The following is a 20,910-nucleotide window of genomic DNA, read 5'->3' on the forward strand; positions in this document are numbered from 1 at the left end:
GCCGGATTAAACGGTCCCGCGGGCCGTATCCGGCCCGCGGGCCGTAGTTTGGTGACCCCTGAAATAGATGATCATTGAAAGACAAACTTTCCTCTACAATTTACACAGAAGACATGCAGGAGACAGCAGGTAACACCATCTTACCAGAGGACTATTTTGTCGTCTCACAATAACATTGCTGTGTGGTTTTAAATGGCCGAAATTCTCTCTATATAGTTTTTGTAGGAAAATAATAAAATACTGATATGGCTTCTTGTGGTTAAGTGAATGGATCTTACCATTTTTTTCCACAGCCTTAAATTTCAAAGTGGCCCGCTTGAGACTCACAACAGGAAATGACATCAAGCCTCACTGAATCTATTCGACAATAAATACATAAATAAAAGGATTTTTTTTTTTTGCAAGTGAACACAATACCAACCAGCATGATGGGGTATTGAAAGTTACAATAGTTCATTTACTTATAGCACAAACAACAACGTTTTTTGGATTGCCACTAGAGGGAAACAGAGATTTGCACCAGGGTTCATGCACACAGATAGGAAGAGAGAAGACTAGACCTCCCTGATGATTATTCGTCAAATCTTCCATCCAGGATGCTTTCAAATGAAAAGGGGACAAACTTGAAGCCCTGGCCAGAATAAAATTTATTCTGGAACTCCACCCTGAAAAGAAAGAATGGCATGGAATAAGTATGTGCTCAGTCAGAGGGCTATATAGGTTCTTCCTCAGCGCCACAAAGTTCCAAGAATAATTTGTTCTTTCATACAAACATCTGTAGCAACTTATTCTTTTTTGTATTTACTTATTTATTTGATTTCTTTTATCCATTTATTTATTTATGTATCCATTTATTTATCTGTTTATTACAAAAGAGGAAAACCACACAACATCAGCTCCACCTATCTTATCAGTGCAAATTGATGCAATACACCAAAGGCTAAAAAGAACGGGGTGGGGTGTCAGTTCCCTCTGGAGCCCGGCCTCAGCCATTGAGGGGAGCTGCCCAGGAATGTCTCCAAGCCCTGGCAAATATTTGGTCTACCAGTGGCGTGAGAGGGTAACACTTAAAATGTGGAAAGAAACGAGAGATCCTCTCATCTGCCAACCTCCCTCCCTCCCTCCACATGTGTGGAAATGGAAAAACTCTTGTGCATGACACACAGCACTTTGGCCTTGTAGTCATTTGTGAGCAGACAACTCATCAGCACGCGCGTGTGAAGAACAGGCACCGAAGCGGAGGGCCGATGTTGACTGCTGTTAACTGTGAGCGCCACTATTTCCATTCGCTCATATCCGTGAAAAATACTCCAGGCCTCATTTTTAACCTTAGCGGATACCTGTTGAGCTGACACGCTTCTGCTTTATTAACCGAGTAGCATTCTCCTCCAAGGAGTGTAATGTATGGAGTCGATAATGTGAGACACTACCCAGGTAGCGACTGACCTTTGCATTGCAAACAGATAATTGGCATTATTCATAAATAATAGTGGGAATGGAGTGTTGATGATGTACTCTAATGGGCCAATGTTTGACTGGTGTGTACTCAACCGGGCAGGTTGTATCAGCATGGTGCAAGGAGGCGATGGATCTGGGCGTGAGTTATTTTAAGTCCCTTGAGCTCATAGTTTGGTAAAGCACTTTTCATGTTCCGTTCATTCTTCATGTACTTGTCAAGATGCTCTTTGGCAGAGATACTCGGTTCAAGAGGTGAAAAATGACAGCGCATGTTTTTTGTCAATGTACGATGTTATGGTGAACAAATATGGCCACTGCTGTGTTTGTTTCTCACCAGTGAAGACGTAGGGCGTGTAAAAAGGCAGACAGCCCCTCCATGATGAGCAGAATGGCGACCGTGAGGGTGGCGAACGCCGCAAAGATGATGGTGAGGCCGAAGAAACCGCCACCGCTCCGGGAGGACAAACCCAGGCGCATTACCATGGACCACAGCACCTCTGACAGTTCTGAACAAAGGAATGAAGAACCAAAATGCATCACTGGAGAACATTTGCCGCGTGTGTGTGTTTTCACTCACGCGCGTGAGCCAAGCTCAGGGCCCAAAGACGGAGATAAGAGGCCGTGTTGGAGATGCATCCCAGACAGTACTCGATGGTGTGGATGGCTTGATGGACAGCCACATCACCAAAGTCAAACTGGTGGGGTGAGGAAAAAAAAGTTCACCTTTTTTACTTTTTGCTCCAAATGTCGTGCAAGCAAGTGAAAGAAATCAGGGTTTGTAGGAAATACTGTGCTTTGTCCGACAGGATCATTAGAAGTGAACATGTTTGTGTATTGTCGCTCCATTCACACCATCCTGGAACAAGACAAGCCTTTCCTGTATAAAGTGGGCGGGGCTATTGCTGAATTTGGCTTGGCGCTGCCCGGCCGGGTTTCCGCTTTCCATGCTTGTCTTTTGTTCTTGGACTCATGGAATTGAGTTCATGGAAGTTGCTTCATTGTTCCCATTCAAAGGGTCTCCAACGTAAGTGGCTAGAGAAAACAAAAGTGGCGGCCAGTCTGATGTCACGGTGGATGCTCTCGGAGATACGGTGGAGATATGGGGGAACGCTTGTTTCTCAGGAGCCATTATTTTCTCAATTCGAATCATATAGTATTTTAAAATCCCTAGTCTTCTTTTGGCTAATAGATGCCCGCCCACCTGCAAAGTTTCTTGAAATTGAAAACACAAAATGTCCGATTTGTAAGACACCAAGCATGCTGAAATGAAAGGCCGCGTCGTTTCTTACCGGCTCTTCCTCTGCGTGCTTGAAAGTAAGGAAATGTGAAAGATTAGTATCAGTTTGGTAACGGAGTGAAATATTTCAAAATGCCTTGGAAAAAATGGCGATGAATGTCGTCCTGTTCAATTCAATCCCAGTTATGCAATATGTTATCACAACATAAACACTCCAACGTAGTATGCAGCAGACCTGGGGGACACCAAAGCTCTGAGTCAACTGGGTGGTATTTTCACAAATTCCATTCCCTGGTTCTCATGAAAAACACCTCAGTGTTTACGTTTCTGAAATGGAAAATCCGACGACTCTTATCTGCTCTAGTCCATCACAGGCCTCCCTTTCTACAGTATTTGAAAAGTACACATTGCACCATCTCCTCCTACTACCCAGGAGAGAAAGTGAAATAAAGATCAAATCAAATGAAATAGAACATGAAATAAAGATGAAATCAATTGTACATTTTCATCAAAGAAATAAAATAATACATTCAATGAAAATGAAATAAATGTATTAATAATGAAAAAAAAAATCTTCTTCCAAATTCAACATAGCTCACCTCATCTTCCTCCTCTGAGTGTTGGGAGAGCTGGTCGTGGTCCATGATCCCAGCCTCATCCTCCGTGGGCCCGTTGCCCACCCGCACTCCTCCGAACTTCTGAGTGCCCTGTTGGGTGAGTCCGGTGCATGATGAGGACACGCCTGTTTTCTCTAAAGATTGCGCTAGATTCTCTGCAGGGGTTTCTTGAATCTTCTGTGACTAGATACAAAAGTCACAAAAGCTTTGTCGGGCTTAAAGCGAGCCTTGCAGCAGCGACATTTGAACATGGCACCCTCAACAGATGTCCAAGTCTCTCCAACTAGAATCACGCCGACTTCGAGAACGATCGAAATATCTTAGCCGATAATATATCAAGTTTTGAATAATATTGCATTTAGCCGTGGTGAAATGACTTCTCGGAGGGTCCAAACATTTTGCGGATGGACATCATCTGTTTTTAGGGTGCCCTCGGATTTTCAGAGCGCTTTCAAGGCAAGCTTTAAGCATTTCATGGCAAAACAACAACATTTACTGAAAGACAGAATAGAAGCAAAAAAAAACAAAAGGTTACATTGCAAAGAGTTTGAAGAGTGCGTACGGAAATGGACATACCAGGTGCTTTTTCCACAGGTGCTGACGCCGAAGCACCAAGGTTTTCACAACCAGCATACAGGGGACACATGCGAGGGCAATGAGCACCAGCAAAATCTGGATCCCCATCTAAAGATTCAAACACAGAGATGGAAACAAACACTCAGGCAGGGTAAAAAAGAAATCAAGAAGAGAATGAGGGGAAATAGCACCTGTCCCGCATAGAGGGATTTGGTCGTGGGGTCACTGTAATTGAAGAGGCACATGTTGATAAAGTGGATGAGCAAGCTGGGAGCATCTTTGGAAGTCAATGCATCGTAAGCCGTCCATTTGTAGAAGACCAGCAAGGCCAGGTAACCAAACAGGCTGAACATGAAAACAATCTCGGGAATGAAGCCCAGGAAGATGTTCAGTGGCTTCTTGAAGTACCTGCAGTGAGACACAACCTTTTTCAAATAAGTTGAATCAATCAAAGGAAAAAATAAAATGCGGCGGTGCTTACAAATGGTTAAAAAGACTCAGAGAAACTCCAAACAGCATGTGGATAACACCGAGGATGACAGACATCTTCATTTTGAAGGAGTTGAGGAACGTCAGCTTGTTGGTGGCAATATTCCAGATCTACACACATGACAGCTGGACTTAATATCAACTCAACTCCCTCATTTCAATGATAAGATGTTCATTTTGTGTTTTACCGGGTCAATTCCCAGAGGATAAGGCCCATTGAACACGCCAGGGATTGCCGGGTCCAACTGTAGCACTGCGTTTCCGTCAAGCGTTTGGAACCTTCAGTATGACAGGAGAACATTAGGAATATATTGTGTTGTTGTTTTTTTTTTTTTTTGATTGTTTAACAATAAAATAAAAGATAATACTGTACTGTATAAAATTACGACTTACGACCAATTGGCTCCTTTGGGGCCAAACATGGGCCTGACACTCCATCCAGAGCCAAACATGTTTAGTGATTTGGAAAAGCAATCATTGTAAATGACGCCTGTGTAGACGGAGAAGATCCCCATGAGCAATATGATGTAGCGTCCAGCAAACACCATATTGAACATCTGAAGGGAAATAGAAGATAGAGAGCGGCCAATGCATGTCTTCACATTCCAAGTGTCCAATTTGACAATACCTCATTGTCACTTTTCTGGGCGAGGAGGCGACTTTCTCGGATGACTAAATAAAGAGCAGCGCAGGTCATTAGAAGCCCATGACCCATGTCGCCAAACATGACAGCAAACAGGAAAGGGAAGGTGATGATGGTGTATTGAGCTGCAGTAGGGAAGAGAAAGATTTGTCAATTTGTCCAAATTCACCACAGCCACACGGAAATTCGATGGTTTCTTCAAATGACGTGACCTGGATTGATTTCCCTGTAGTTTCCAATGCCATATGCATCCACAATGTTCTGAAAGCCGGAGGTGAATTTATTGGTCTTGTTAAAAGTGGGCGGAGTCTGTTTGGTTGTCATCCTGTTGAGGATTGATGGCACAGTGGAACCGCTTCGTTCCTGTCAAATTCAAATGTTCTGTTATTTTAAACACTCTTTTATTTTAAAATGTGCTTTCAATTTTCATTCATTTCTGTGAAGTATAATTCCAGAAACTCACCGTTCCTCTGCGTAGGGCAAACTGGATCGAGTCCAGGTCCGAGACCGGGCACCAGACTTCGGCGATCAGACATTTCTGGGTCACGTCGATGTTGCACAGATTCAGAGTGTGGTAAATTGCCTTCATCTTGCGAACCTTGATGAACCACACTCGCATCGTCTTTGAGGCGGCCTGCAACACTCGCTGACGGTGGTCCTCGGTCTGGTTCAGAACCTGTGTTGGCAAAATCAAAGCATTAGTTGGTATCAAAGTTAACATCTTCCGCATAAGCAGGGGATTCCAATTCAGAACCTGATGAATGGCTTTTTCTGTTTTGTTGCAAATGTATGTCGATTTGCCGATATGGCAAATAATTAGTGTGTTTGAAAAGCCCAGGCAAATGTTCTATTGTATGAGCGGGATAAATGATGTATGTCAGCACAATTTTTTGATAGCGGACAAACCACTTTTGCAGATAAGAGCCAGTGCACAAAAAGACCCGTTGACACAACAATGGATTTTGTTACACATTGATTGGAGCCTGAAGACAAATGACCTGTTGTAGACTTTCTGATTAATTGGTTGTTTTGAAGTGAACAACTTTGCCACAAAGAATAAGAAACCCACTTTCAAAATGAATGTTAATTATATCACAATAGTTTATTATATGGATTACCGAGTCATTTTTATTGTCCTGTTTTGCTCAATTCTTCTAGCAAGAGTTCAGAATGTTTGATCATTGCTCGGTTTATTGAATAAAAAAAAAAAAAGGGAATGTACCATTTGGAGATCGTCAATACGGCTGTTGACTCCAGCTAACATCTCTTTCCTCTCTTGTGGAGTCTCTGGGCAAGGGTACAGAGAGGCACGGAACCTGGAGGGGAAAAAAAATAAGCTCAGTCAACTCACATGAAAGGGAAAGAGATTTTGGAAAAATAAAATCAAAATAGTTGGGTCTCTGAAGAGATGAAGTGCATTTCAAAATAAAAGGATAAAGACACCCACCCCTCACAAATCTTTTTCACCCTGTTCTTCAACTGATCACCTTGGAAGAAAATGATGAAGACCGATTTGTGGACTTGGTCTCCCTGTGTGAGAGAATAATGAAAAACCTCCATTTCTTTATGATTGATTTCCTACCCGAAAAGATGCTTTTTGTGTACTGACTGTGGCGGGGTCCTCCAGCGGGTCTTCGATCTCTGCCTTCCGTAAGAAAACGTTACCACGGCACACGCGCCACAGCATTCTCTCAAAAGTTGGAATTCTTTCTCGACTGATCACCCCCGCCACAAATCTGTACAATGAGAAGACCGGTTAGAACACAAGTTAGTCTTTGGTTTGATTACTTGTCGATTCATCGATTATTATAATATATATGATATTATTATAGTATTGCTTTCAAGTAATCATAACAAATATTCTCTGATGCTTTACCCCAATCTGAGGGGAGCACCTCTTCCCCCTTCGTTGCCTTCCATGAGGGCTGATGACTCTTCCAATAAGTTGGGATCCTCCATCTAACAAAAACAACACAACCTTGTAATTCATTTTACGACAACCAACATAGAGAGAGCCACAAAACCTCATCAAAGAACTGCTGCGTTCGACGAAGAATGTGTTTGAGCTCCGTCAACTCCAGGAAGTTCTTCTTCAGAGCTTCCTGGTTCGTGTTGATCTCCTTCAATTCGTTTTCCAACTTCTCAAAGGTAGCCTGCAAAGCAAAACGGCAGAGGTGACCAAATCAATTGATTCATCGATTTTATCTCGATGGCCAAATCAAATGAGTTTACCTCCAAATCGATCATATCCCTTGGAAAAGGAACCTCAGGATTTTCCCCGGTGTCAACGGTTGGAATATTGGCTTTCTTGATCTCCTTCTCCACAAATCCTATTCCAAGCAGTGAGAGAGTTTTACTGCCTTTTTTTTTTTTACATAATCACACATAAATAGAATTCATTAAACTGCCTGAATGACTGACTTAATTTCCTGTCCATCTCCTCACATCTTCTCACTTCATTCACAAACTTCCGCTGGAACACATTCACGTCCGGATTGAGCTGCCAATGGAAATGTCCTTGTTAGGCAAGTCAAAATCGACATCACGCAAAAACGGTCATGATGTTACTTACATCTCTAAATTGGACCATGCCAAGTTCTCCCAGTTCACTGACACAGCAGTAAGCAGCCTCTGACTGGAGAAAGAGCTGGGCCAGTGTCATCTCCTCACTCCTGAATAGTTCCCCCATGATGATGATGACCAACCAGCTACACACATAAAAAATAATTTTTAAAAAAGCCACTCACCAAGCTTATTGGTCAACAGGAACACAAAGCACTTTTAACATTCTGCCTCTGCCATGTAACAAAATGTCAATTGGGGTTATTTTATTATCCTTGACTCTGTGTTAGCTTGAGCATCTGTCGTGAGCATCCTTCTTACTGCAGCACTGCCCTTCAGCTCAAGGACGCCATGATGCTGCCTGCCTGCTGACTTCCATCACCGCGACAGCCAGCATCTATTGCCCCGACATTCTCTCTCAACCACCATCTCCATTGTTGTTGTTTACAGTTAAAAAAAAAATTCAACCTGTGATCGCTAAATAATGTCCGAAATCGAACGACAGAAACGATTTCGCATAGTCGTCCTTACAATCCATATTATGGAGGAGGTAACAGGTTTGGGAAAAAAATGACGCACAAGCGCTGAACATGTTAATAAACGACTAGAATGCATTAAAAAATATTCATGGACGTATTCTTATACTTACCGCTGATACGTGTAATTTGTCAAATAAAATCTCTGGCCTGCCGAGCCCTAAGGATGCTACGGTCGTCAAGTTGGATCTACTAAAGGTGAATTCGGACATCCGTTGTTGAAACCAAAATAAAAGCATAAAACGGTGCAAATTGAATCGATGGCCGCTGACTGCACACAACACAGATCACAATTAAGCACAGGTCCATAAAATAATTTTAACAAATCAAATAGTTTATTATCAATCATTTTCTTCACAGCTTTATTTGCACACTTTTATTTTGAAGCCCCTTTGCAGAAACACATAATAGAAGCATGTAGGGAAAAATGAAATGAATGAATGAATGAAGTTGATGGTTGAAATCCAGTGTGTGGAGTTGATACGTATGTGTGAGTTAGTGTCTTTTAAGAGAATAAATCGAGTGACTTAATTGACATTTCGGTGGCTCTAAGTATTTGTATACACAAATCAACCCCACTGATAGTAACAAAAGGGAGGAGCTGCATAGCCTAACTTTTTTTCCCCTTCACTGTGTCCATCCCAAATTTGTGTATGGGAGGGGAAAAGGGAGGACTTTAATGACAGGGGGAGAGGCGAATGGAAAAAAGGAGAGTGGCTAGAGAGAGAGAGAGAGAAAACACTGTTGGTTGCAGCTTGACTTAAGGGTTTCTCTGGCTGGTGAGGCATTCGCATCCCAGAGCTCATGTGGTAACGTGCAGCTTTGCTTGGCACCACCTCCAAAGTGGCCTGAACACAGGATTTGACAAACGCAGAGGGTGTGCATTTATGCCTGAGGCAGAAAAAGATCTCAGAAAATAAGAGAGGCACAGCAGCAGGTGGAAAAATCCAGCAGGAGCGAGCAAGAAGAGCAAGTGAAGATCTGTTAGCACTTGAAACCCACACTGACATGGCAGCAATGGAAGCACTGGAGTGCTCAAGCGCTCAGCTCGAGCCACATTCCCTCACCGAGATCTCCGAAGACGACGACGAAGTCAACGTCCGTCCTTCGGAAGATGAAGACGACGTCCTTGCAGCGGCAAAGAAAGAGTTGTCCGCCATGGAAACAGAAGGCGAGGCCGCAGAAGACAAGGATGGATCGGGCAAGCCGGACCAGCAAGTGAACGGAGTGCTGGTGCTGTCTTTGCTCGACAAGATCATCGGGGCCGTGGACCAGATCCAGCAGACCCAGACCGGGCTGGAGTCCAGGCAGCAAGAGATGGAGCGCTCGGTGAGCAACATCCAAGGCGAGCTCACCAAGCTGACCAAGGACCACAGCACCACGTCCAACAGCGTCAACAAGATGATGGAGAAAGTACGCAAAGTGAGCGTCAACGTCAAGACTGTAAGAGCCAACTTGGAGAAGCAAGGAGGACAAATCAAGAAACTGGAGACCAACGAGGCCGAGCTGCTGAAGAGACGCAACTTTAAAGTCATGATCTATCAGGTGGGTGAGAGAAGCTGAAAGGGTGTGGCCTTCTTGCGAACAAAACTTTCAACTTTTTAATATCGAACAAACGTAAAAAGGTGATGCTGCCTAGCTTTATATGGAAATCAGACATTGTTTCTTCTGTATGAATGTTGGATTCATACGATGGGAGTCAATTTACGCAGATGACTTGCAAGGGTGTGGCTAAAATGTTGGAGTGACAGTCTTGCATAATTAAATAGGCTTCATGTTTTGATAGATATATTTTTTTAAATTTTATTTATATACAGCCCAAGCTTATTTATTTAGCCCTTAATCACAGAAACGTCTCCAAGGGCTTCACTTGCTCACAATTGACAAATATTAATGACACACTCTGATCTTAAACCCCCAGGAGGGCGAGGAAAAAGTGAAGAAACAAAGTGAAAATAGTGAACAAAAAACAAAAATATATAAAAATACAATACACTTATTTGTTTGCCCATACTGTTGAAGTTCATTTAAAAAAAATTAACAATGTATTTTACATTTTTTCCTGTTTCCCCAAAACGTTAAAATATTTTTTGTCTTCTTACAATTATGTGGTGGACGATAAGTAACTTACCATGTAGTGGATTTGGTTTTTGATCCCAGATGTTGCATTACACCACCCCGCCCCGAGTGCCCATTGGTTGAGCACTTGGAATCCACTCCAGGTGCCTTCCAAATATTTTCCTTCCATCCATGATGGATCGACCTGAACAATACAAGCCTTCACATGTGAGAATGCTTACTGCTTGTCAAAGTCATCCAAAATCCGTCAAGTCGACCCATTTTCAAACCAAACCTGGAAAATAGTGTGTTGCGGGTTGTGTTTCAGGTAATAATTAAAAAAACAAAAAGAAGAGAAGGGAAATACAGTGCTGTAGTAGATTTGAAGAGGGAAAAAAATGCATTGCTTTGATGGGAATTCAGGGGAGTCCTATTTTCTTTTTTTAGCCTGTGAGGCAGCAGTGTGATGTGTAATAGCTTGCAGCTTTTTTTGCACAGTGGCGCTAGAACATTCAGAGTTTCCACCCTTGACTCAGACATCATGTCTTGGCCCAACATCCCTCTCTGTTTCTTTCAGTCTCCATGCAGCTGCTCACATTTGGGAGCTCCATTTTTAGGCACTTGAGACTAACTCGTGTCTGAACTTGTCAAATTGAAGTCAGAATTTACATAAACTTTAAGAGAGTGGCCACTTCTGCTTATAATTGATCAAGAAAACAGATATCCGAGTTTGAAGTCTGGCCATTATTATGATAATAAGCGTTGACAACAATCGCTTGGGCTCGTTCTTCCTCTAACGCACTCAAATCACAAGTTTGACGTCGTCGTGAAATGTAATTATGACCGTTTCCCAACTGCGTACTCTGGGCAAAAACAAAAACAACTGCTCCCGTTGCCATGACGACCTGGAACACAGCAAAGGAGGTTGAATGAGGCCAGTGACTTTGCCGTACGTGGAAGATTATTACCAATTAACTGAATTTAAAAAAAACAAAATCAGAAGTAGAATGTTAAATCCCAAACTACTCTAACCCTGATGACAACTAAAACACACATACCGTAATTTTCGGACTACAAGTCGCACCAGAGTATAAGTCGCACCAGCCATAAAATGCCCAAAAAAGTGAAAAAAAAACATATATATGTATATAAGTCGCTCCTGAGTATAAGCCAAACTATGAAAAAAACCGCGACTTATAGTCCGAGAATTACGGTACCTACTACCCTGCCCTGCAGGCCCTGGCACTCTGCTGCTAACCAAAACACACTAAGTGGTGTTTATTGCATGAGACGGTCCATGCAGGGAGGACACAGCACGAGAAGTGCTTTGTAGTTGAACTTTATTTTTCCTGTAGACATCTTCTCACTTTCTCCAGAAGCCCAAATGTACTATCCCCCTTGTCCTGCATTCCGATGGTGCCTCGGGGATCAAGCGTGCACCTTTGCCCCAAATATGGCGATGCGCAAGACGGACACTACCCAATAGAAAGTGATAACATGAGATAGGAGGAGAGGACGATTAAGAAGAATATGTCACCCCTCTCACTTACGGCGATGGGTCAAAATGCTGAAGTGTCAAGGTGCTAAAGGAATCCATCCCTACTGTGATCTTGGGTGTGTTCTGATGAAAGCATATTTAGACAGCTGATTCATGACACAGGCAGCCATTGTGCTCTCTGCCTACTCATCTTCACGTGGAACAAATTTGCTTCCAATACTGATTCCTCTGTTCCTCCCTCTCAACACCTCCGCACATAAGTCACGACATCTTTTCCTCGTCAAGCTGCCACGCCCTACCTAACATCCCTTTTCTTACATTTGACTCCTTGCGCTTTCCATAAAATCATCAGAAAGCTCCGCAGAGCATTCTGCTCCATTGTTAAGAACTCAACCCCCCCCCCTCTTTCACAGGTCGACCCAGGCCCAAATATGGACATCATGGTCTCAAAAGCTCTGGGCTTACTTTACAAGCCAGATTGTGTGAAATGTTCTTTCGACAGAGACCAGTACGTTTCCTTTTTGTTTTTCTTCCGAGGTTCATTAAGTATAAACTGTGTGTGTTACAGCAGGGTGGCAAAATTGAGGGTGAGAGACAACGGCAATGTAAGAGCGAGAGAGAGAGAGAGAGGTCTAAAAATAACAGCCATCTCATACTTGTTTGATTGTGAGAAGGAAAGCGCTATTGAGAGCATGTTCCTGTTTAGTCACGAAGAAGAACTTGCGTTGAAATGTACACCACAACAGTGGATTGTTTACATCAAATACTTCCTGAGTCTAATATGGCCAAGAACATTCATTCTCATCACAGTTGGGAGAAATTTGGAAAAGGTTTTGTATTTCAAATGATGTACTATTTTTTGGAGCACCCTTGTGGGGTACCAACGCAACCACAGTGGGACCTCAAAGACTTGGCACACTGGTTTACTGACAATATGTGCTTTTGTGGCAAAAGGACTGGGACTAAAAAAAGAAAAAAGGTTTTCCAAACAATTCTTGACTTTGTCTAACAACTTGCTACTGACCAACACTGTGTGACACTCATGTGATGGCAAACAAAGTTAATTTTTTGCACTATACCATGACAAGTTATCTGAAAGTTAGTAGGAATGTGGACTGGTTCATCATCACATGATTATTTTTTAAATGATTATCATTAAAAAATAATGACTAAACCAGAAATGTAAAATGTCTGGACTTGTGCATTGAAAGAGTGTCTTCCACAAACTACTTTTTCATTTCTTGACTTTTCCCCACAAGTCAGATACAGATGAGTCATACTCCCAAGATGTGGCTAGACCAAAACATAATCACATTTGTTCTCCTCATGATTCAATTTTTCATGTGATTTTGGTGCTAAATATTTAAAAGGGCACTCAAATGTCTATTTGATAATTAAAACAACTTTCAAAAGTCCCCCCCCCCACTGCTTAACAAATGAGACTTACTTTAGATGACTGGTGTTCATGATGTTGTAAATATTTAAGATAGTTTTGCACTGACTGCTGATTTTGTTTGATCGTTTCGTGGTGTGCTTTATTTCGGAATATTATTCATTATTTGCTCCTCGTGAGTCCAATTCTCCAATGTGTATATTTTAGTTTGGTCGTAATTTGTTTGAGTGTTGCCATAGTACTGAGTCATTTTATTTATTTGTTCAAACTTTCCTGGTTGCAATAGTTTTGGTATGTGTTGTTAATCCTTCCAGGTGCCCAGTGTGTTAGTCATTCCTTCATTTTTTTTTTTTTTTTTTTTTTTACTTCATGACTTCCTCACCTTTGTTGATTGTGTGATGAACCAGATGTAGGTGTAGTTCAATTTCACTTCAAATAGTAGGACATTTTCATTTTGCAATCACAAGTGGCATTGCTCCAGATTCACTTCAGCGCAAAAAGTCTTTTGACTCACTGCATTGACCAATGTCAATAATTCAAAAATGTGTAGGCCCTAAAATAGGCTCAATACTAGACTGGGGTGGGAAAAAAAAATACTTCCCTCTTAGCATTCCTGCATTGTTAAAGTGTCGGGCACAAACACAAACAGAAGTTGAGGAAACCTCTTTGGAAATCTCCCCCTAAATGCCAAGTTCCTCCATTGTTATTGAGAAGAGGTGTCCATGGAAACAGCCACTGTCATGCTACTCTGGGTCCATGTCACCGTTAGTCAAGTGTAGGGAAATGGACATAATATAGGTCAAGGGGTCGGGAGCAGGGCAATCGTCAAAATCAGAAGTATTACTCCGAGGAAACCCTAGCAGGCACGTGAGGAACATGCAAACGACATATTTGCATACGTGCATTTGTGTATGTAGCGACATGAAAGTACATGAGAAGAATGACCAAAGTATGCGGTGAACGCAACCTCCAGGGCTAGCCAACAATTGCAAGCTGTGTCTTGCAGGGGGAAAAGCTAAAAGGAGTCAACGCTCCACAGCTTCCTCACTTGAGCATGTCTGCAACCTTGGAAACAGTTCATGAAATCTTTATTTTATGTTAGATTCATGGATGCATCAGAACAAAGTTGCCCTGTTTAAGTCCACATGATAAGTGGATGCAAGTGGGAGTCAACACACTGGAGGTCAGCGCCATCTTTTTTCGAAAACTACACCAGAAGTAGGGAGAGAAAATTTATCTACAGTCGTCGGGGGGGTTATCTGGAAGTGAAATATTTGTTATGTTACCATGGCGCTGATGCTGAGCTGTCTCATTGGCACTGATGCCGCATTTAGACCTTCTTTCCGACCAAAGTAACTACAGAGAAACTGGAAAACAAACGCAGGTGTGTCGGGCGAAGGAATGAAGGGAATCTGAAGAAAAAGAACAGCAGACAGAAGTAAAAAAAAAAAAAGAATGTATCAAAGCCAAGAGGGAGAAAGCACGCTAGCATGCAACACCAGAGCGGGTGACTCATCCGTTGCTCCAGCCGGGGGGGAAGCTGTGGCATGCCATCACTTTATATAGCAATCTTGCTCTCTCCGCTTCCAAGTCTCTGATTGAAGGGAACTACTGGAAAATAAGGAGAGTTCCCTCCCAAGATTTTTAGGCTGCTGCGTGTGACCACCACACGCTTTCCCATGGTACTCTCTTGAGAAATGTGTTTCCCCCCGTTGGACAAAGCCATGACAAATACCCAACTAGTTTCTCCTGGGATTAGGCCTGAACTACAAAATGATCCAAAAATATATGTCAAAGTAAATATGGAAGGGAACCAAATAAAAACCCGTTATATATTCAATTTATGGTTGAACGACAACTACTATCTAAAAGTAGGTATGTAAAAGTGAACCAAATAAAATATATATTCAATTTCAAATCTAATCCAATTTGAAAAACATTAAAATACAAGGATGATCTCGTCTTTAAGAAACCAAGTTGTTTCATGTCCGCCTACAATTCCATGACCACTTGGCACACTATGAAGTCATTGCACATGAGTTGTGAAGTTAAAAAAAAGAAAAAAGAAAGAGACTGAATGGGTTGATTTAGTTGGCCTGTATAAAATGGAAATATGCTGTCCTCATTTGCCTCTTGAACCGCATTCAGTTCCTCTTTACATCACCGCTTAAGTCATGACGATTTTGTGTTTTCCTGGATTTACTGGAAAATCCCTCAATTTGAGCATTTTGTGTCATGGAATGCAGGTATACTACTGTACATGCACACACACACACACACACACACACACACACACAAAGACATCTGGCGAGTTCATGGTAGCTTAAAGAGTAACACAGAGAGGTGTGTTATGACGGGATTCCTGATGAGAGCTTGCAGTGTGGGCTCAGGCTAGAAGATTCCATAGAGTGTACAAATACACTCACTCACTCACAAGTTGCACACAGAAATCATCACTTGCAGAAAAAGGAGATTCATTGTTTGAGGGTTTTTTTTTTAAACCAAAATGTCAACTTGAAAGAGTGGATGAACACAAGGCCACAGATGGCAGAAAAGCATGCCTGGAAATTATTGTTGTAGCAAAGTCCCCTCTGATTAAATACCGCAATGACTCATTGGACTCAAGGCCAACATTAAAATGTCTTCATTGGGACACATCAAATGCATTTATTCCATGTAAGGCAGTCAGGCAGTTTGAACTTGCCTTTTTCTTTTTTTTTTTTTTTAATTCTGTTCTTTTTTTATATTTGGTTTTATTGATTTCATATATTCAGTATTTTAATATAAGGTATTTCTGTGCTGCAAGATTTAAAATGAATAAGGTCACAATAAGGTGACAGTATTGCGTCATTGGAAATTAGACAAAAGATTAGGTAGGAGATTGGCACAATGGTACCTGAATAAAATGAACGTCAAAATATGCAGACAGTTGGAATGAAAACAAAAGACATGGATTCGTCTGAAAGGCTGTTGTGGCTGGCTGGGGAGAGGAGGAGGATGGATACTGTCACCATGAAAGAGAAATGCTGCGTGGTGCTGATCACATCATCCAGCTGATCTCAGCAACTCACTCGCAAACTTTATCGCACACATTGTTGCCTTTTAGAAGAAATCGCTCCTGAGTATAAGTCGCCCCCCCACCCAAACTATGAAAAAAAAACGCGACTTATAGTCCGAAAATTACGGTAAGCGCCATGTTTCTCTCCTTTTCTGTTACTATAGTCATTTTCCTCAGGTCTCCTAGTTTGATTGCGAATCACAAATGGATTTTTTTTTTGCTAGCATAAAAGAGCTGCTTCTGCAGACAATGAAATAAACACACCAACGCATACCTCATTGGTCTATTTTCCATAGCTCAGAGTGTGTAGCTTCCTGCCTTGCCTGTCTTTGGCAAAGCAGCTTGGTGGAGAACAATGTCCCATTAAATGAGTTGGGGAAGTCAACACACGGCGAATGCTTGAACTTTCTCAGATACTCTCCACACGAGATTTCAATGCACAAACGTACAGGTTGAAACGTTCTCGGTTGAACAAACAACCACTGTCAGCTGGCGAAATGAAAAAACAGTCAAGTATGACTCATTTAGCAGGAAGTCAGCTCTGTTTTTTTGTTGTTGTTGCAAAAACATGTTCTATACGCCTTTACTAGTCCAAACATGGATTGGGATTAGTTTTGTGGAGTACCAATAAAGCAAAAAGTTGAATTCTTTCTTCTACCGTAATTTTCGAACTATAAATTGCGGTTTTTTTCATAGTTTGGGTGGGGGGGGGGGGGGCGACTTATACTCAGGAGCGACTTATATACATATATGTTTTTTTTCACTTTTTTGGGCATTTTATGGTGGTGCGATTTATACTCCGGTGCGACTTATAGTCTGAAAATTACGGTAATTGGTTAAGATGACTTCCAATTACAAATTAAAGTGCCAAATATTTTGTGGGCACGTGGGAAGACATTTTGACCCTATCGTTCAAGCAATGAAGAAAACCCATTGACATTTCAATCAGAATTTCAGCCCGGCGAATATTTTCCGTTTTCCTTTCAACGCAGCTGGTCAGGAAAGCCGGGATTCCTCTTTCAAGGTCAAGTTTACCCAAGACACTGCAATACAATACCTTCATAAAACCGCCATCAAGTCTCACCAGAAAACAATGGAATCCAGACCCCCTCCACTTTGCGCCCCACCCTCATCTCCCTCGCCTCCAGCCTTTTGATGCTATCATCTTCCTGCGAAGCAAATTCCCACCTCTCTGAAGCATCATCCAATTTGTGCTGGGACTTGCTTCACATCTTCCTGTGTCTTTTGTCCGGGTTCCTGTTTTGTTCGACTAAAGGAAAACACACAACATGCACAAGTGTCGCCTTACGCGAGCGAGCACATCCAAGATTGACCATGATGGAAAAAGGAAGTCCCCCCCCTCCACCCCTTACGTGTCTTTTCCATCCCTTCATTAACAATCCATAGTTCATTGTATTCCAAAGGTGAAGGGTCACACAAAAGGAAAATGCCTGTGGAAAAGGGAGAAAGATGGCTGGCCGATTGATGGGCCAAGTCAATGGAGGCGATGGGAGAAAGAAAAAAAACAAAACAAGAGGTGCCGTGAAATGTTTTGCCAGTGTGAATTCGGATTAGTGGGGATTTCAAACCCGAGGCCCGGGGGCCAGATACGGCCTGCCACATCAATGTATGTGGCCCGCAAAGACAAATTAAATTGACTTCACGTGTCAATAATAAAATTACAAACTTTAAAAATAATGGAGATATTGCTAGCAATCTTTGTTAGCTATTCATTATACTGTATATTAGAATAAAAGGCGTTGACAGTCATCATGGGCCTAAATAAAAACATTGCACAATGTGAATTTCTGTGTTTTAATTTTATTGCCAGTGAGCCTCTAAAACCCTCGTGGGGAAATTACTCGACTTTTCGCACAACATGCATAGACAAGTCACTCCATAGATTAATGTGAGCAGTGGGGAATGCTTATAGGTGATGATGTTTGTGCACCACCCATGTTTCCATCGCCTCACCTTTGCCAACGTGCATTCCCCTCTGTAATATGTCCCCCCCTCTGGCATGACTGAGATGAAGTCTGAAAGTCTGTGAAATGTTCTGTCATTCCTATTGACCTTTTTGTCATCTTCTCCACAGGATGAAGTCAAAGTTCCCTCCAAACTCAACGTTTCCAAGTCCATGAGGGTGTCTGAAGGTGTATCAGGAAGCAGAGGAGGAAGTATGCTAGAGCTGAAGGAAGCTACGGAGGAACCCGGAGAGGAGGGGGAAGAGGGAGAGAAGGAAAACAAACCGACAATAGACCTTTCCTCGGATGAGGAAGGAGTGGACATTGAAGACGTCCTTTACGAGACCCGTGCCGAACGTATCAAGCGCAGCAGCCTGCAGCGTGTCCAAACGCTCAAGACCGTATTCTCCAAGGAGAAAATGGATAAGACCAAGGCAAGGACCAAGCAGAACCTGGAGAAGACCAAGCAGAAGACAAAGGCAAATCTGGAGAAGACCAAACAGAAAACCATGGAGAACATTGAGAATACAAAGCAAAAGGCCAAGGATAACCTGGAGAAGACCAAACATAACATTGAGAAGAAGATGGGAAAGCTCGGCACTCGCATGACCGTCAATCCGGAACGCAAGCAGAAGCTCCAGGTATCCCGTACCAAGATGCAGAAAGCCTTCACGCCGGACCACGTGGTCTACGCCCGTTCCAAGACTGCCGTCTACAAGGTGCCCCCCTTCACCTTCCATGTCAAGAAAGTCCGCGACGGTGCCGTTGAGGTCGTCCAAGGCACTGAAATGGTGGAGGTCTCCCAGAATGCTGAGACCTTCAATGAAGTAGATGAAGAAGTGGAGGGAGGTGGCGTGGAGCTCGACATGGAGATGATGAATGGCGGAGATGATGAAGACGAAGAAGAAGAGGAGGAAAGCCATGATGTGATGGAGGATAACGACGAGAAAGACAGAGAAAGCGACTAGATCAAGAACAAGGAATTCTCCAAACGTCTTTTACAACACCCCTAAGGTTCTTTTGTAAAAACTGAATAGAATATTCGGGATTGAACACATCCGTTTTGTTTTCCAAATAATCTCGAGCAGAATTTAAATGTCCATTGATCAAGTCTACTTACAGCTTTCTTTTTAGCTACCCATGGTGAGATTACAGATCAGAAAACTAGTTCTGATGGTTGTTAATTCACCCAACACTTAGTTCATGCTTAACATCTTGTACGTTAGGTTTTCTACGTACTCCCAAATTGTAATCCTGCAAAATAAAAATAAATAATCCAACTTGAATCAAAAGGAGCCCAACCTAACTTTTGGGGTTTATTTATTTCATCCAAAAAGTTGAGGAAAATAAATCACCCAAATGTTCAATGTCCAATCAGAATAGAAGGAACAGGACTGGCACAGGTCAGTCTCCCATCTTCAAGCATGCATTCATTTAGGAGTCAAGTATGAAGCCTGCAAAGGTGCCACAACAGTATTTCTTTGACCTTTACATGATGTACGTATGTAAATAAACTGAATGATGTTCAGTGCCACAAACAAACATGATGTGGCTTGTTAATGGAAATAATAGATATGGAAATATATGTACCAGTCAAATTGCAACAAAAGTTCAATTCTCCACATTTTTTAACGTTCTTATTTCATTTCGAAATCAAAAATACGGAAACTATCCACAAAAATGATCACAGGATTTTGCTTCAGATAAAAAAGCCATTGTATCTAACCAACTATCTACCATTTAATCAACTACCATCTTTTTATTTTCCAAAGAATTACGAGCAGACCAGGCTCCTAGGTTTAGGTTTAGGTTTTTCACATTTCCATGAAACATTTTGATGTTTCTTTCTCTCTTTTTTTATTTGTGTAAACCGAGATAAGGACCAATATGTTGTAGACTGTTGAATATCCCTGATAGTGAATATAAATTCCAAAAGATTGTGTAGTGTCGCAGTCCGCTACTGCCCCCTGGGGGTTGATTATATCATAATGGTTTTGTCTGCAGTTTATTTCAGCTTCTCGTGTTACGCCAAGCATTTCAGTCAAAATTGTTTAAGCTAGTCCAACAATTTCCACATTTATTTGACCAATATTCAGTTGTCTGATTTGATAAGTGCCTTGCGGGTTGTGTAACTCACTAAGTATTTCGTATGTTCTGCAATGACTGCATTCCTTTGGCATACTAAAATAAAAGTCAATTTGCAAGTTTTTTTTAAATATACAGTCAGTCAAGCCAAATAGGAGGAGGAATACAGTATATTAAGTGACGAGTCCTGCAGTACTTTTATGGTCCAAGCTTATTTCCAGCACAGAAACGTTTAAATTGTGTTTGTTTTTGTAAATAATCACATATGGGTCAATATTTTAGCATAATGCGTAAAGCTGCTGGCACATATCCTGCATTTAGAAGTTTCTTGAGCCCAAATTGACAAATATTCTAGCTTTTTAATGCACAATTTATCTTAGTGGTTTAATGATCGGCACTTCAAAGTGAATTGACATTGTTGTAATTGATTATCGTACAATGTTTCATTGCTTAACCACTAATGAATTAATAAAAGCTATTTAGTTCAGTGTTGTGTGTGCCTCCTTTTGTTGTCTTTTTTTTTTTTAAATCATTTTATTTAATTTGATAAATAATTCACATTGCAGAATATCAACTATCGTACAGATATATAAATATTATTATAAATATTGATCTAGCACGACTAGAAATTAGGTACATATATAGCCTTAAGTTTACTAAAGTATCAGTCAAAAATATGTTTTGCTTTTGTAAATTGTAAACAGCTTTCAATCATTATGTTCTATATATAACAACA

The 20,910-nt window shown here is 41.6% G+C and overlaps 2 protein-coding genes across 3 annotated transcripts; one reads left to right on the top strand and one right to left on the bottom strand.

Moving 5' to 3' along the window:
• Nucleotides 1–67: 67 nt before the first annotated feature.
• LOC133171325 (V-type proton ATPase 116 kDa subunit a 1-like) lies at nt 68–12,210 on the bottom strand. 2 transcript variants are annotated; one of them, XM_061304588.1, is made up of 23 exons: nt 11,727–12,210; nt 10,250–10,381; nt 7,593–7,728; nt 7,442–7,520; nt 7,253–7,350; nt 7,045–7,173; nt 6,897–6,979; nt 6,630–6,756; nt 6,468–6,550; nt 6,243–6,336; nt 5,484–5,696; nt 5,233–5,383; nt 5,006–5,145; nt 4,771–4,934; nt 4,566–4,656; nt 4,370–4,488; nt 4,080–4,296; nt 3,889–3,996; nt 3,295–3,495; nt 2,748–2,765; nt 2,036–2,153; nt 1,793–1,964; nt 68–665 (listed from the first exon to the last, which is right to left on the bottom strand). In XM_061304588.1, exons 1-23 carry the CDS (start codon nt 11,771–11,773, stop codon nt 572–574), a joined length of 2,814 nt encoding a protein of 937 aa, XP_061160572.1. In that variant the 5' UTR covers nt 11,774–12,210; the 3' UTR covers nt 68–571. The 2 variants fall into 2 exon arrangements, with proteins under 2 accessions (XP_061160572.1, XP_061160573.1); XM_061304589.1 differs by lacking the exon at nt 2,748–2,765 and having other exon boundaries at nt 3,295–3,402; nt 11,727–12,207.
• On the top strand, nt 8,834–20,661 carry LOC133171326 (caveolae-associated protein 1-like). The gene is made up of 2 exons (XM_061304590.1): nt 8,834–9,663; nt 18,221–20,661. Exons 1-2 carry the CDS (start codon nt 9,127–9,129, stop codon nt 19,055–19,057), a joined length of 1,374 nt encoding a protein of 457 aa, XP_061160574.1. The 5' UTR covers nt 8,834–9,126; the 3' UTR covers nt 19,058–20,661.
• The last annotated feature ends 249 nt before the right edge of the window (nt 20,662–20,910 follow it).

Source organism: Syngnathus typhle, linkage group LG18, assembly GCF_033458585.1.
Source record: "Syngnathus typhle isolate RoL2023-S1 ecotype Sweden linkage group LG18, RoL_Styp_1.0, whole genome shotgun sequence".
NCBI lineage: Eukaryota > Metazoa > Chordata > Actinopteri > Syngnathiformes > Syngnathidae > Syngnathus > Syngnathus typhle.

What these genes read in the sequence shown, in the direction of transcription:
- LOC133171325 (XM_061304588.1), bottom strand. Translation starts at nt 11,773, where the DNA reads ATGGATTCCTTTAGCACCTTGACACTTCAGCATTTTGACCCATCGCC. An exon ending in CTACAGGGAAATCAATCCAG is followed by an intron (nt 5,146 to 5,232) that starts GTCACGTCATTT and finishes TCCCTACTGCAG; the next exon opens with CTCAATACACCATCATCACC. An exon ending in CCTGAGCTTGGCTCACGCGC is followed by an intron (nt 1,965 to 2,035) that starts GTGAGTGAAAAC and finishes TCCTTTGTTCAG; the next exon opens with AACTGTCAGAGGTGCTGTGG.
- LOC133171326 (XM_061304590.1), top strand. Translation starts at nt 9,127, where the DNA reads ATGGCAGCAATGGAAGCACTGGAGTGCTCAAGCGCTCAGCTCGAGCCA. An exon ending in TTAAAGTCATGATCTATCAG is followed by an intron (nt 9,664 to 18,220) that starts GTGGGTGAGAGA and finishes TCTTCTCCACAG; the next exon opens with GATGAAGTCAAAGTTCCCTC.